Source organism: Limulus polyphemus, unplaced genomic scaffold (genome assembly GCF_000517525.1).
Source record: "Limulus polyphemus unplaced genomic scaffold, Limulus_polyphemus-2.1.2 Scaffold10397, whole genome shotgun sequence".
Lineage (NCBI taxonomy): Eukaryota > Metazoa > Arthropoda > Merostomata > Xiphosura > Limulidae > Limulus > Limulus polyphemus.
In genome coordinates, this window is record NW_013676007.1 from 1 (window position 1) to 9999 (window position 9999).

Here is a 9999-nt window from a genome sequence, read left to right on the forward strand (position 1 = left end):
ATATGTCATCTTCTTTGTCCAAATTAACCTTTTATCCCTTCCATCAGTATTAATTTGTAGATGATGTACTTGCCAGATTATATATGTCATCTTTCTTGTCCAAATTAACCTTTTATCCCTTCCATCAGTATCAATTTGTAGGTGATGTACTTGTCAGATTATTCATGATGTCAGAAAAACCTGTATGTTCAAGAAGTCTTAATATAAAGCGATAAAAACCGAGAGGCCCCTGAAGAAGAAAGGTCCACCTTGTAAGATTATTGATACGTGTACATTCTGCTAAATCAGTATATATCTGGAAAAAATTGTTCATTGAAAAAAAGGTTCATTGTTTATTCTGTTCTAAATCTTTGTCTAGAAATAAAAAACTATAATTAAACTAGAAACACAGCTGAAATCATTTTGTAACGACCTCATCTAAGGTCACTTTTGACTATGCTAGCTAAGGTTGATATCTGAAATCAGTAAATGTTACTAACTATAACGGATCAAAAGATTCAACTTCATCTGTCGAGAAACACAGTCAGTATCAAGTGTCTTTATTCTGTCTTCAGCACAGCAAATGGTAAAACACGTCTTATCGCTACACATTCACTAAGCACTTGCAGTTTTTACAAATCGTACTGTGTACTTAGGGTCAAGTGACTCCTGTCTACTGTTAAAGGAATCGGTCAACTGGAAGACAATATTATATCCGTTTACAAGTAATTCAATCGCTTTTTCTTCTGTTTCTTACCATGGGTTGGCGACTACAGTTTCTACTGGTGTATTTGAACAGATAGTCTGTTTGTTTTGAATTTCGCGCAAAGCTACACCAGGGCTATCTGCGCTAGCCGTCCCTAATTTAGCAGTGTAAGACTAGAGGGAAGGCACCTAGTCATCACCACCCACACCAACTTTTGGGTTACTCTTTTACCAACGAATAGTGGGATTGACCGTCAAATAACGCCTCCACGGCTGAAAGGGCGAGCATGTTTAGGGGAACGGGAATTCGAATCCGCGACACTCAGATTGCGAGTCGAGCGCCCCATCCACGTTGCCATGCCGGGCCAAACAGCTAGTCAAAGAAACGATATCGAAACATAAGACTTCTAACAGACGAGAAACAGTTATAATACACTTTTGAAAGCCGCGTAGATCCTTTTGTTACCCATTGCCCACATGACTATATCTCTGCATTTGTATGACTTAAGTAATTACCAGATCTATAACATTTTTCATATCTAATTATATATTTGTGGTCCTAGTAAAGTCACCAGGCAGTGTATAATTTTCAAAAGGTTTAATTGATTTGACCTATATTGCTTTTTTATATGCGTATATTCATAAGGTTCGTTATGAATACAAATAAGACATTTGTTTGAAATATCGTTCAGTATACATGTTTTTGCACGTTGAAGGAATTGAACTCTAGGTAATTAAAATGTTGTTAAAGTTCCTCGTGATTTATTTGAATTATTCTAATTTGGTTCTAGGAGTGTAATGAAAACTACCAAGACAGCGTTTAAAGAAAATGACAAAACAAAGATAAATATACACAATCACACAACTGAGAATAATTTATAGCTTTTGTTATAGTTAACTATTTCTCGTATTCTATACACACCTCGTAATACGAAATTGGAATTCGATGTGAAATTACTTCACCGAGAGGAAAGCAAATGCCCATGACGACCAAGAGCTTAGCATACACAGCACTCAGCATCACCACAATGCCTGTCCTATAATTGAAAAAACAACATCAATTATCTTATCAATTTTTAATAGTTCGAAAACTGAAAACACTAAACACATTTTAAGTTCCAATACAGCGATCTGAAATATCAGAGTTTGTCACGACAACAACAAAAACTTTTAGATACAAGAGATCGTTGAAATATAAACCCCATAACCAATAACAAGCAAGGCGAGGAACGGTTTTATACACTTCGCTGATATTTTTACATGAATGTAAACACAAGGCAAAGACTATAAGGAAAACGTTGTGAAGCAAATGCTCCTTAGAGGCTATACTTGTAAAACGCTCTTTATGAAACTATACCCATTAATTTGTAAAACGCTCTAGCTCTTTATGAAACTATACCCATTAATTTGTAAAATGCTCTAGCTCTTTATGAAACTATACCCATTAATTTGTAAAACGCTCTAGCTCTTTATGAAACTATTATTTATCAAAATTAATGGGTATAGTTTCATAAAGAGATTAATGGGTATAGTTTCATAAAGAGATTAATGGGTATAGTTTCACAAAGAGATTAACTGGTATAGTTTCATAAAGAGATTAATGGGTATAGTTTCACAAAGAGATTAACTGGTATAGTTTCATAAAGAGATTAATGGGTATAGTTTCACAAAGAGATTAACTGGTATAGTTTCATAAAGAGATTAATGGGTATAGTTTCACAAAGAGATTAACTGGTATAGTTTCATAAAGAGATTAATGGGTATAGTTTCATAAAGAGATTAATGGGTATAGTTTCATAAAGAGATTAATGGGTATAGTTTCACAAAGAGATTAACTGGTATAGTTTCATAAAGAGATTAATGGGTATAGTTTCACAAAGAGATCAATGGGCTTAGTTTCATAAAGAGCTAGAGCGTTTTACAAATTAATGGGTATAGTTTCATAAAGAGCTAGAGCGTTTTACAAATTAATGGGTATTAAATACCACACGGGAATCGATAGCATTTCTAATCTCAAATACATCACCAACTTGTGATATTGATTGTTTGTAAGTAAGCACAATGGGCTATCTGTGCTCTACCCACCACGGGTATCGAAACCTGGATTATAGCGTTGTAAGTCCGCAGACATACCGCTGTGCCACTGGGGGACTTGTGATATTGTAAACAGGCCCATATATATAAATGTTATGGAATGCAGGCCTACTGAGATGGTTAAATAATTTAAGAACTTTTATCCACTCCCCATTATCTTGTACGTGATACTTATAGGTCGGTACCCCTCTTCCCCCCCAAAAAGAAGGAAGCAAATGCAAAGGGTAATCTAAAGACATTTTCCATAAGGCTTCAAACCAACAGTAGATTCCCAGCCTTGTATCTGTTCCTTTAAATCAGAGGTTTCTCCATTGTAATAACTAAAGCAGAAATGAAGTGCAAATAACACAGGCGTCCGATGGTTTCATTGTTAACACGGGCGTGCGATGGATTTTATTGTTAACACATGCCTGCGATGGTTTTATTGTTAACACGGGCGTGCGATGGTTTTATGGTTAACACATGCCTGCGATGGTTTTATTGTTAACGCAGGCCTGCGATGTTCGCCAGTAATTCCTGTATGCTGAATCCGAAAATGATATTCATTTATCTCAATCACGGACAGATTTTTCACAAAACGTCATAACGCAATACATAAAAGAAAGACCACAACGCGTAATTTTGAGACTAAAATACGTAGATTTCACACGCACACACACACACACACACACACAAAATCAGGATGAATTAGGTTATGCATATTCGTTTGACATCAATGTTCTTCCCTTTTCTTCAGTTTGTTTGTATAATAATAAAAAATGTTCGTTGCGGTAAATGAAATAATAATTTAATCTAAATAAAAGTTGTTGTTTTTTCCCGATTTGTAACAAATCCTTATGTGATAGAAAAAAAATTAATATTATTTTCGAAATCTGCGTAGCTGAATTAAAGAAAATCGTTTATTAAAACCAAAACAACTTTTATGAAATTTAAATTTGCAGGCCTGTGTAATTAATTCAGATATGATTATAAAGGAAAAGTCATTTTCTTTAATTGGCTTTTTCTAACAAAAGGCTAAAAGGGATAATAAATGCTAAGACTCATTCTTAGCGTAAACATAGGATTAACCAAAATTTTGGCGTAAGATTTTAAAACTGATTTTTTACTGCAAGAAAATAAATGTACTTCATTTATGTGATGATAACCACTCTGGTGGTGAAACCAAAATATTACTCTTCCTCGAAACAAATCTAAATCCAAAACATGTTTAAATAAAAATATACATCAAACAGCAAGGGTGTGTATGTGTAGTCTGTACTCTCTCGTACATGATTAGGATATTGATGTATTTTTAAAATTGTGTGTGATGTCATAGTAAAGAATCTAATTAATACTTTACTTTACCTTTCAATGTGACTGTAATAGTTTATTTATAAAAAAAATTATCTACTGCATGTTAGATATACACGACTGTTTTAATTTAAGTATGGCACGAGTGTTAAATTTAGTTATTTTTATAAGCGATAGTTTATCACATATTTGTTTACGTAACTGTGCAAATCATACTTTTGTTGTTCAACTGTTGTATTATTGTATAATATCTTGTATATCTTGTAGTGTGTAGAAAGTTCTAGTCCTCAGTTGGGCTATTTATAAATACACATCCAAAATGAAGTTCAAGTTAGTTAGTGAGAGATATTTTCAAATAGATCTGGACTGCGTGCATGTGAGTTTAGCAATAAATAACGCATATCGACGATTCTAAAGTGAAAGTATCACAGATTGTATTGCAATAACAGAGTAGAGACGAATAATTTGTCTTGTCAACGTGTATTTTGAAGTAACTGAACCAGTCTTTGTGGACTTTGACGAAATAAAGTATTATTTAAAACTCTGGATACAACTGTGATAATCAACAGTGTGCTGTTTGTTTATTCTTGAAATATATAATCCAAAAGTCGCAGACACCTACTGTAAAGAATCCGGCCCTATATAAAACTTGACGTTGGTGAGCCAGCCAGGGATCTAAATGGGTAAACGGCAATAGAAGTGACGTAAACAACCGGCAAATAAATATATATATACACACAGCTGTAGTGGTGTAGTGGTGTAGAGGTCACAGCTACACTATTTCACCATGTCGATAAGTGGTTAGAGAGAGATGAGTGAATTGGGCTTAAACAACAAGACCTAGAAAGAGAGAAGCATAGGTAGAGAAGAGAGGAAGAGAGACTGAAAGAAGAAAAAGACTGAAAGGAGAAAAAGACTGAAAGGAGAAGAGGAGAGAGAGTTGAAATAGATAGAATAAGATCACAAAATGAGATCACCAAGCTCACCCAACAGGAAGATGAAAGACTCAAGTATGGCAATGGAGTCAGGGCCAGCCAATCTAAGCTGCACAAATTTAATGGACAGAAAGATAACATGGAGAGGTATGGAATTACAAGTCCTTCGTACGGAGCTCGTTGCTTACAAAATTTGTTGTAACTCGACGTTCGTAAGTTACACAAGTATTTAATTACTTCAGTATGGGTATAAAGTGATCAAAACGATCGAAAACCACGATGCCAAAAATTACCAAACGGAAAAGTGACTTATCACGAACAAAGTCTGAAACTTTAGAAAGAAAATTAAACGTCAGGATGCAAGTTACAGTAAGAAAGAACAAAAAGATATAGGATTGTTCACAAGTTATGAGGCAAGATCCAGTGAGAATAATCCAGGACCCCCTCTCCCCCAGAAAAAACAACCACCACAACAAAACAAACAGGATGCAAGTTACAGTAAGAAAGAACAAAAAGTAGATAGGATTGTTCACCAAGTTATGAGGCAAGATCCAGTGAGAATAATCCAGGACCCCCCCCCCCAAAAAAAACCAAACAAAAAAAACAAAAAAAACACACACACACACACAAAACAAAAGAAAACAGAAGCACATCAAATTGCTCGCCAAGATGCAGTTAGAAGTCAGGAGGAATTTTATACAGAGAAGCACACCGTATAGCTCGCCAAAATCCTGACTGAACAGCCGCCTATACGGCAGCGTTTCTGCTAGTTTCAATATATTTACTTAACTAATGCGTTTGAAATTTTCGTTTTACTTTGTAAAGTTGAAATAATATATATAACATTGCGAGGGATTATTTAATTACAATAAATCGAATTAGCATGATAAGCAAGATGAAAGGCAGAAAAAATATATTTATGGAGAGTTTTAAGTCTTTAAACTCATCATGCTCTACTCTAAATCAATTTAGGCGTCTGAATAATATGTGGCATCCTACAAAGTTTATTGATCCACTATTATGCATTAGACAAACTGTTTAATAATGATATGACAGAATTATTTTATTTTCACTGATGTGAAATTGAAACCAATCAGTAACATAAAGACTTAATATATTCTTTGATGTATTGGATTTATTGGAAAGGATTTATAGGATAGATATTAGGATGATTCCATGGATAGAAAAGTTAGCTTATAGGGATAAAATAAGAACCCTTTAAAAAAAAAGAATAAGATGTGATCGTATTGAAATTTACAAGATTATGTTCCAGTTAAAACAGTGTTATTTTTCTAACGGGGTAATTGACTTACTGAATGATTTGCCTTCGGCATTAATAAGACTAATACTTTGCAGGTGTTTAAGAAAGACACAGACGATTTCTTGAAATATAAATGGAAGGTATAATTTTTTCTTTTCCTAAAGGGTGTGCGCGTGTGTACAAAGGACGGCCTTACAAAACATTACGTTAAGTTATCATCAGCAGTAGTGGAGACTAGCAGTTTGCAGGGGTTTAAGAGAGGAAACGACAATTTCCAGAAAAATATAGTTTAGGTTTAAATGTTTGCTTTGCAAAAGAATGGAGGGAACAAATTGTCCCTTGTTGTCTGTCAGTTATGTTGTTTGTAAATACAATAATGGATTTTTTAAATTTGATACTTTTAATAATTTACACTAATAAGCATTTCAAAAAAGCACAGCCATGTTTTCCATCCTCCCTTCATTTTATTCTTTAAAACTCTTAAAATTTTCGTTAACGTGCCCCAAATATAATGCTAGTTGTCAAAGGAGTAATTGTATGAAAATACTGAGAGAAAATTATGTAGAACCAACAATATAATAAAATTTAGAAATAAGAGAATTCCAATAGTTGCAGTTCCTCCGATTACAAAACTTTTGCCAAAATACTAATTTAGATAGCAAATCTCACCTTTCCTTCTGCCAGCTACATTTGCTGTTCTTTCCTGGTGTAGGAGTGTTGGCCAGACTTGTACAAGAACCTTCAAAAGAGCTACATCGAGAGATTGTTTGTTGATTGAAGTCAATTGTCAGTTGATCAAGACGTTTCTTGGCACCGAATTGAAAATTGTTCGTAGTACCAAGTCCTGCATCTTCACTTTTTACAACACCTTCTTCTAGATTTAATAGGTTTCCTGCAGAAATGAAATTAAAATTTATTATTTTCATTCGTAACCGACTTTGTTTTTTACAACAAACCAAATTCCCATCGCATTTTTTTTATAGGCTAATCCCCCTTTCGGTGTTGAATTGAATGATAGAATTGGATTCTATGCTGACGAAGTTCTCAAAATAGAATAAAAAACGACAGAAAAGGCATAAACATACAATTATAAACATTTTACATATGACCAACGATTCTTACATTGCTTGGAATACTAGTAAGTGAAATGTAGATAACTCCTGATCGAGAAATATTGTAAAAAGAAGCTTTATAAACGATAGATAAGTTACATTAAAAACTGATAAATCGCAGAACTTTAGACAGTTTGTCAAAAGCATTAAAGTGGTATCGTCATTTTTAGTGTCTAGAATAATAATACTCCTGCTGAAGACGTTCCCATCATAATGCCTCTTTGAAAGTTGGAGAGATCGTTACTCTTACCCATTGTCTTTCAGATTAAACATCACGTTTCTTTTCCTTTTACGTTATAAAGTTGAATATGTTCTTGTTCGTGAATATTTTCAAACTTTATCAAAATTAAATGAGGTGGCACGTGTGTTAACAACATAGCAGGTTTGGACTGTACTGACCTTATTCTTGAACCGGTCACACATTGTGATTGGATACACCTCATGGTATATTTAGATCTTCCCTTAGATGATGATGGTGGAGATTAATTTCAGGTGTTTATATTTCTATTAATGTGAATGGTTAGATGATGTGAGTGACAACTGACAAATGCACTCTGGGAAAATTGACCCAATAATAATATATTTTATTTTGGAGCCAGCTCTGAGACGTCCTGTCAATATAGAAAGTATTATGTTTTTCTCTACTGAATCACTCTGTGATTTCTGGATTTTGACATGTCGATTAAGTAAACAAAGTTTTTGTTGACTTTTTTGTCCTGTCTTTTTTCTTGGCTCAATGAAGTTAAATTTTTGATATACCTCTATTCGCAATAGTTATTATTTTTAATTATGTATACCACATAATAGTTATTATTTTTAACTATGAATACCACATCTCTAAATTGATAAACATTCTAGCCTTTATAAATAAGAAAGTAATAACAGTTCAATTAGTTATACTCATTACCGGATTGATTTTTAATTTTACTCAAAGTACGTATTTGGCTCTAATCAGAAGTTAATATTAATCATCATTGTGTTTGTATGTATAAATAAATGGAACATATACAAATATATGGATATGACAGTATACCAGTGCTTTATATTACTGTGCATTACACTATAATGTAAGCTTTTTTAAAAAATTGTAAAAATAATGGTATAGTAAGAATTACATAAAAAACATTGAAACGTTTTGAGTGTTTAATTCGTTAGTGAGCATACATTGTTAGGGTATATTTCGTATACCTTCACCAAATGTAGTTGAAATTAAAAGTTATTGGTCATGATGTAAATACTCAAAAATTATTTGATATGATTTACAGTTGGCTATCGACTTACCTTGTTTGGAGAGATGTATAGGAATACTCTCTACGTTTCTTTCAGGCATGCTAAAAGTGTTACTGGAGGCAGAACGTTTCAGCACTGGCTGATGATTTTCTGAGGATATAGTAACCTCTGGGAGAGAGTTACATGTGTCCAGTCCTGTCCAACTGGAAGGCCAGAAGTTTGAAAATAATGATAATAATAGTACAGAAAATACAATAGTGATGAATTATTTTTTATGAATAAAGTAAAATACATTGATTCTTCAAAGTAGAAATAGAAAATTAAAATTACAATAACATCGTTTGACATTTCATTTTCTTTAAGAAATAGTAATATGGAAAGTTAAGCCTAAGGATACCGATGTGAGAAAAAATATTGATATAATGGAGTGTTATAATTGCTTCCCTAAACTAGTACACACCAGTAAATGTACCACAGTATTTCATACGTAAACGGGTATTAGATTAAAAAGCTTACGAACAAATACACGGACTGTGATAACAGAATGTATAAACATACAGAACTTATCTCAACTTCAAGCATGTAAGGTATATAGCATCAAGATTACTGCATTTACCAAACTATGATTGGCTACGTTAATGCTATATATATATATAGTAAGATACGTAAAGAATTATATAGAACTACACTGATACATTCTGCGTATTAGTAATACCCAAAACGTTGGTAAAATGTTGCAGTTCAGTACTGAAATAACCACGAGTTGCTAAGTTGAAATAGTCATGCTATACCGTAAACAATAGAACTGAAGAAAAGATTTGTTAAAAGTTAAACTATAAAAGTAAAATACACAGAACACCAATTTATTCTTCAAGTTTTATTATATGATGAATCTATATTTAGTACTCATTGTAGTTTTGGTTATTCATTTCATATAATTATGACTCAATGTTGACTTGTTGCGAGGCCCGAGATTCTGAGTGCAAAAGGACACCGTTTCAGCTGTTTAACTATTTAAAATTGTATTGATAAATGATATCAGTTTGGTGTATTCAAGTCAGTAACGGGAATTTGTGGACATGTTATGTCAGATGACTGTTTCATTTACGCTAAAACCATGTAATGACCACTATTTAACAACATCACAGTTAGGAATATTCAGATTATAGTGAAGGACTTAATATTGACTATTTGAGAGCATCATAAGTTATTAAGAGGGATGAATTGGTAAGGAACAATTCTATCTTCAGCTCTACAGTTAACCGTACAGCGCTAAACAGCTTGTTTGGACTTCTTCTGAGCAATGCCTGTACTCAGTCAACATATCATGTGTCTACTAATTGTGGACAAATCTTTATCTAGAAATCTAGGGATTATTGATATACCTCATTCA

At 33.2% G+C, this 9999-nt stretch overlaps 1 protein-coding gene across 1 annotated transcript; it reads right to left on the bottom strand.

Annotated features, from left to right (window-relative positions):
• Window positions 1-1543: 1543 nt before the first annotated feature.
• On the bottom strand, window positions 1544-8811 carry LOC106476369. Its single transcript, XM_013937029.2, has 3 exons — window positions 8658-8811; window positions 6934-7156; window positions 1544-1721 (listed from the first exon to the last, which is right to left on the bottom strand). The coding sequence occupies exons 1-3, from the start codon at window positions 8704-8706 to the stop codon at window positions 1583-1585; spliced, it is 411 nt and encodes a 136-aa protein (XP_013792483.2). The 5' UTR covers window positions 8707-8811; the 3' UTR covers window positions 1544-1582.
• Between the last annotated feature and the right edge of the window lie 1188 nt (window positions 8812-9999).

What these genes read in the sequence shown, in the direction of transcription:
- LOC106476369 (XM_013937029.2), bottom strand. Translation starts at nt 8,706, where the DNA reads ATGCCTGAAAGAAACGTAGAGAGTATTCCTATACATCTCTCCAAACAA. An exon ending in TATACATCTCTCCAAACAAG is followed by an intron (nt 7,157 to 8,657) that starts GTAAGTCGATAG and finishes TCATTTCTGCAG; the next exon opens with GAAACCTATTAAATCTAGAA. An exon ending in TGTAGCTGGCAGAAGGAAAG is followed by an intron (nt 1,722 to 6,933) that starts GTGAGATTTGCT and finishes TTTCAATTATAG; the next exon opens with GACAGGCATTGTGGTGATGC.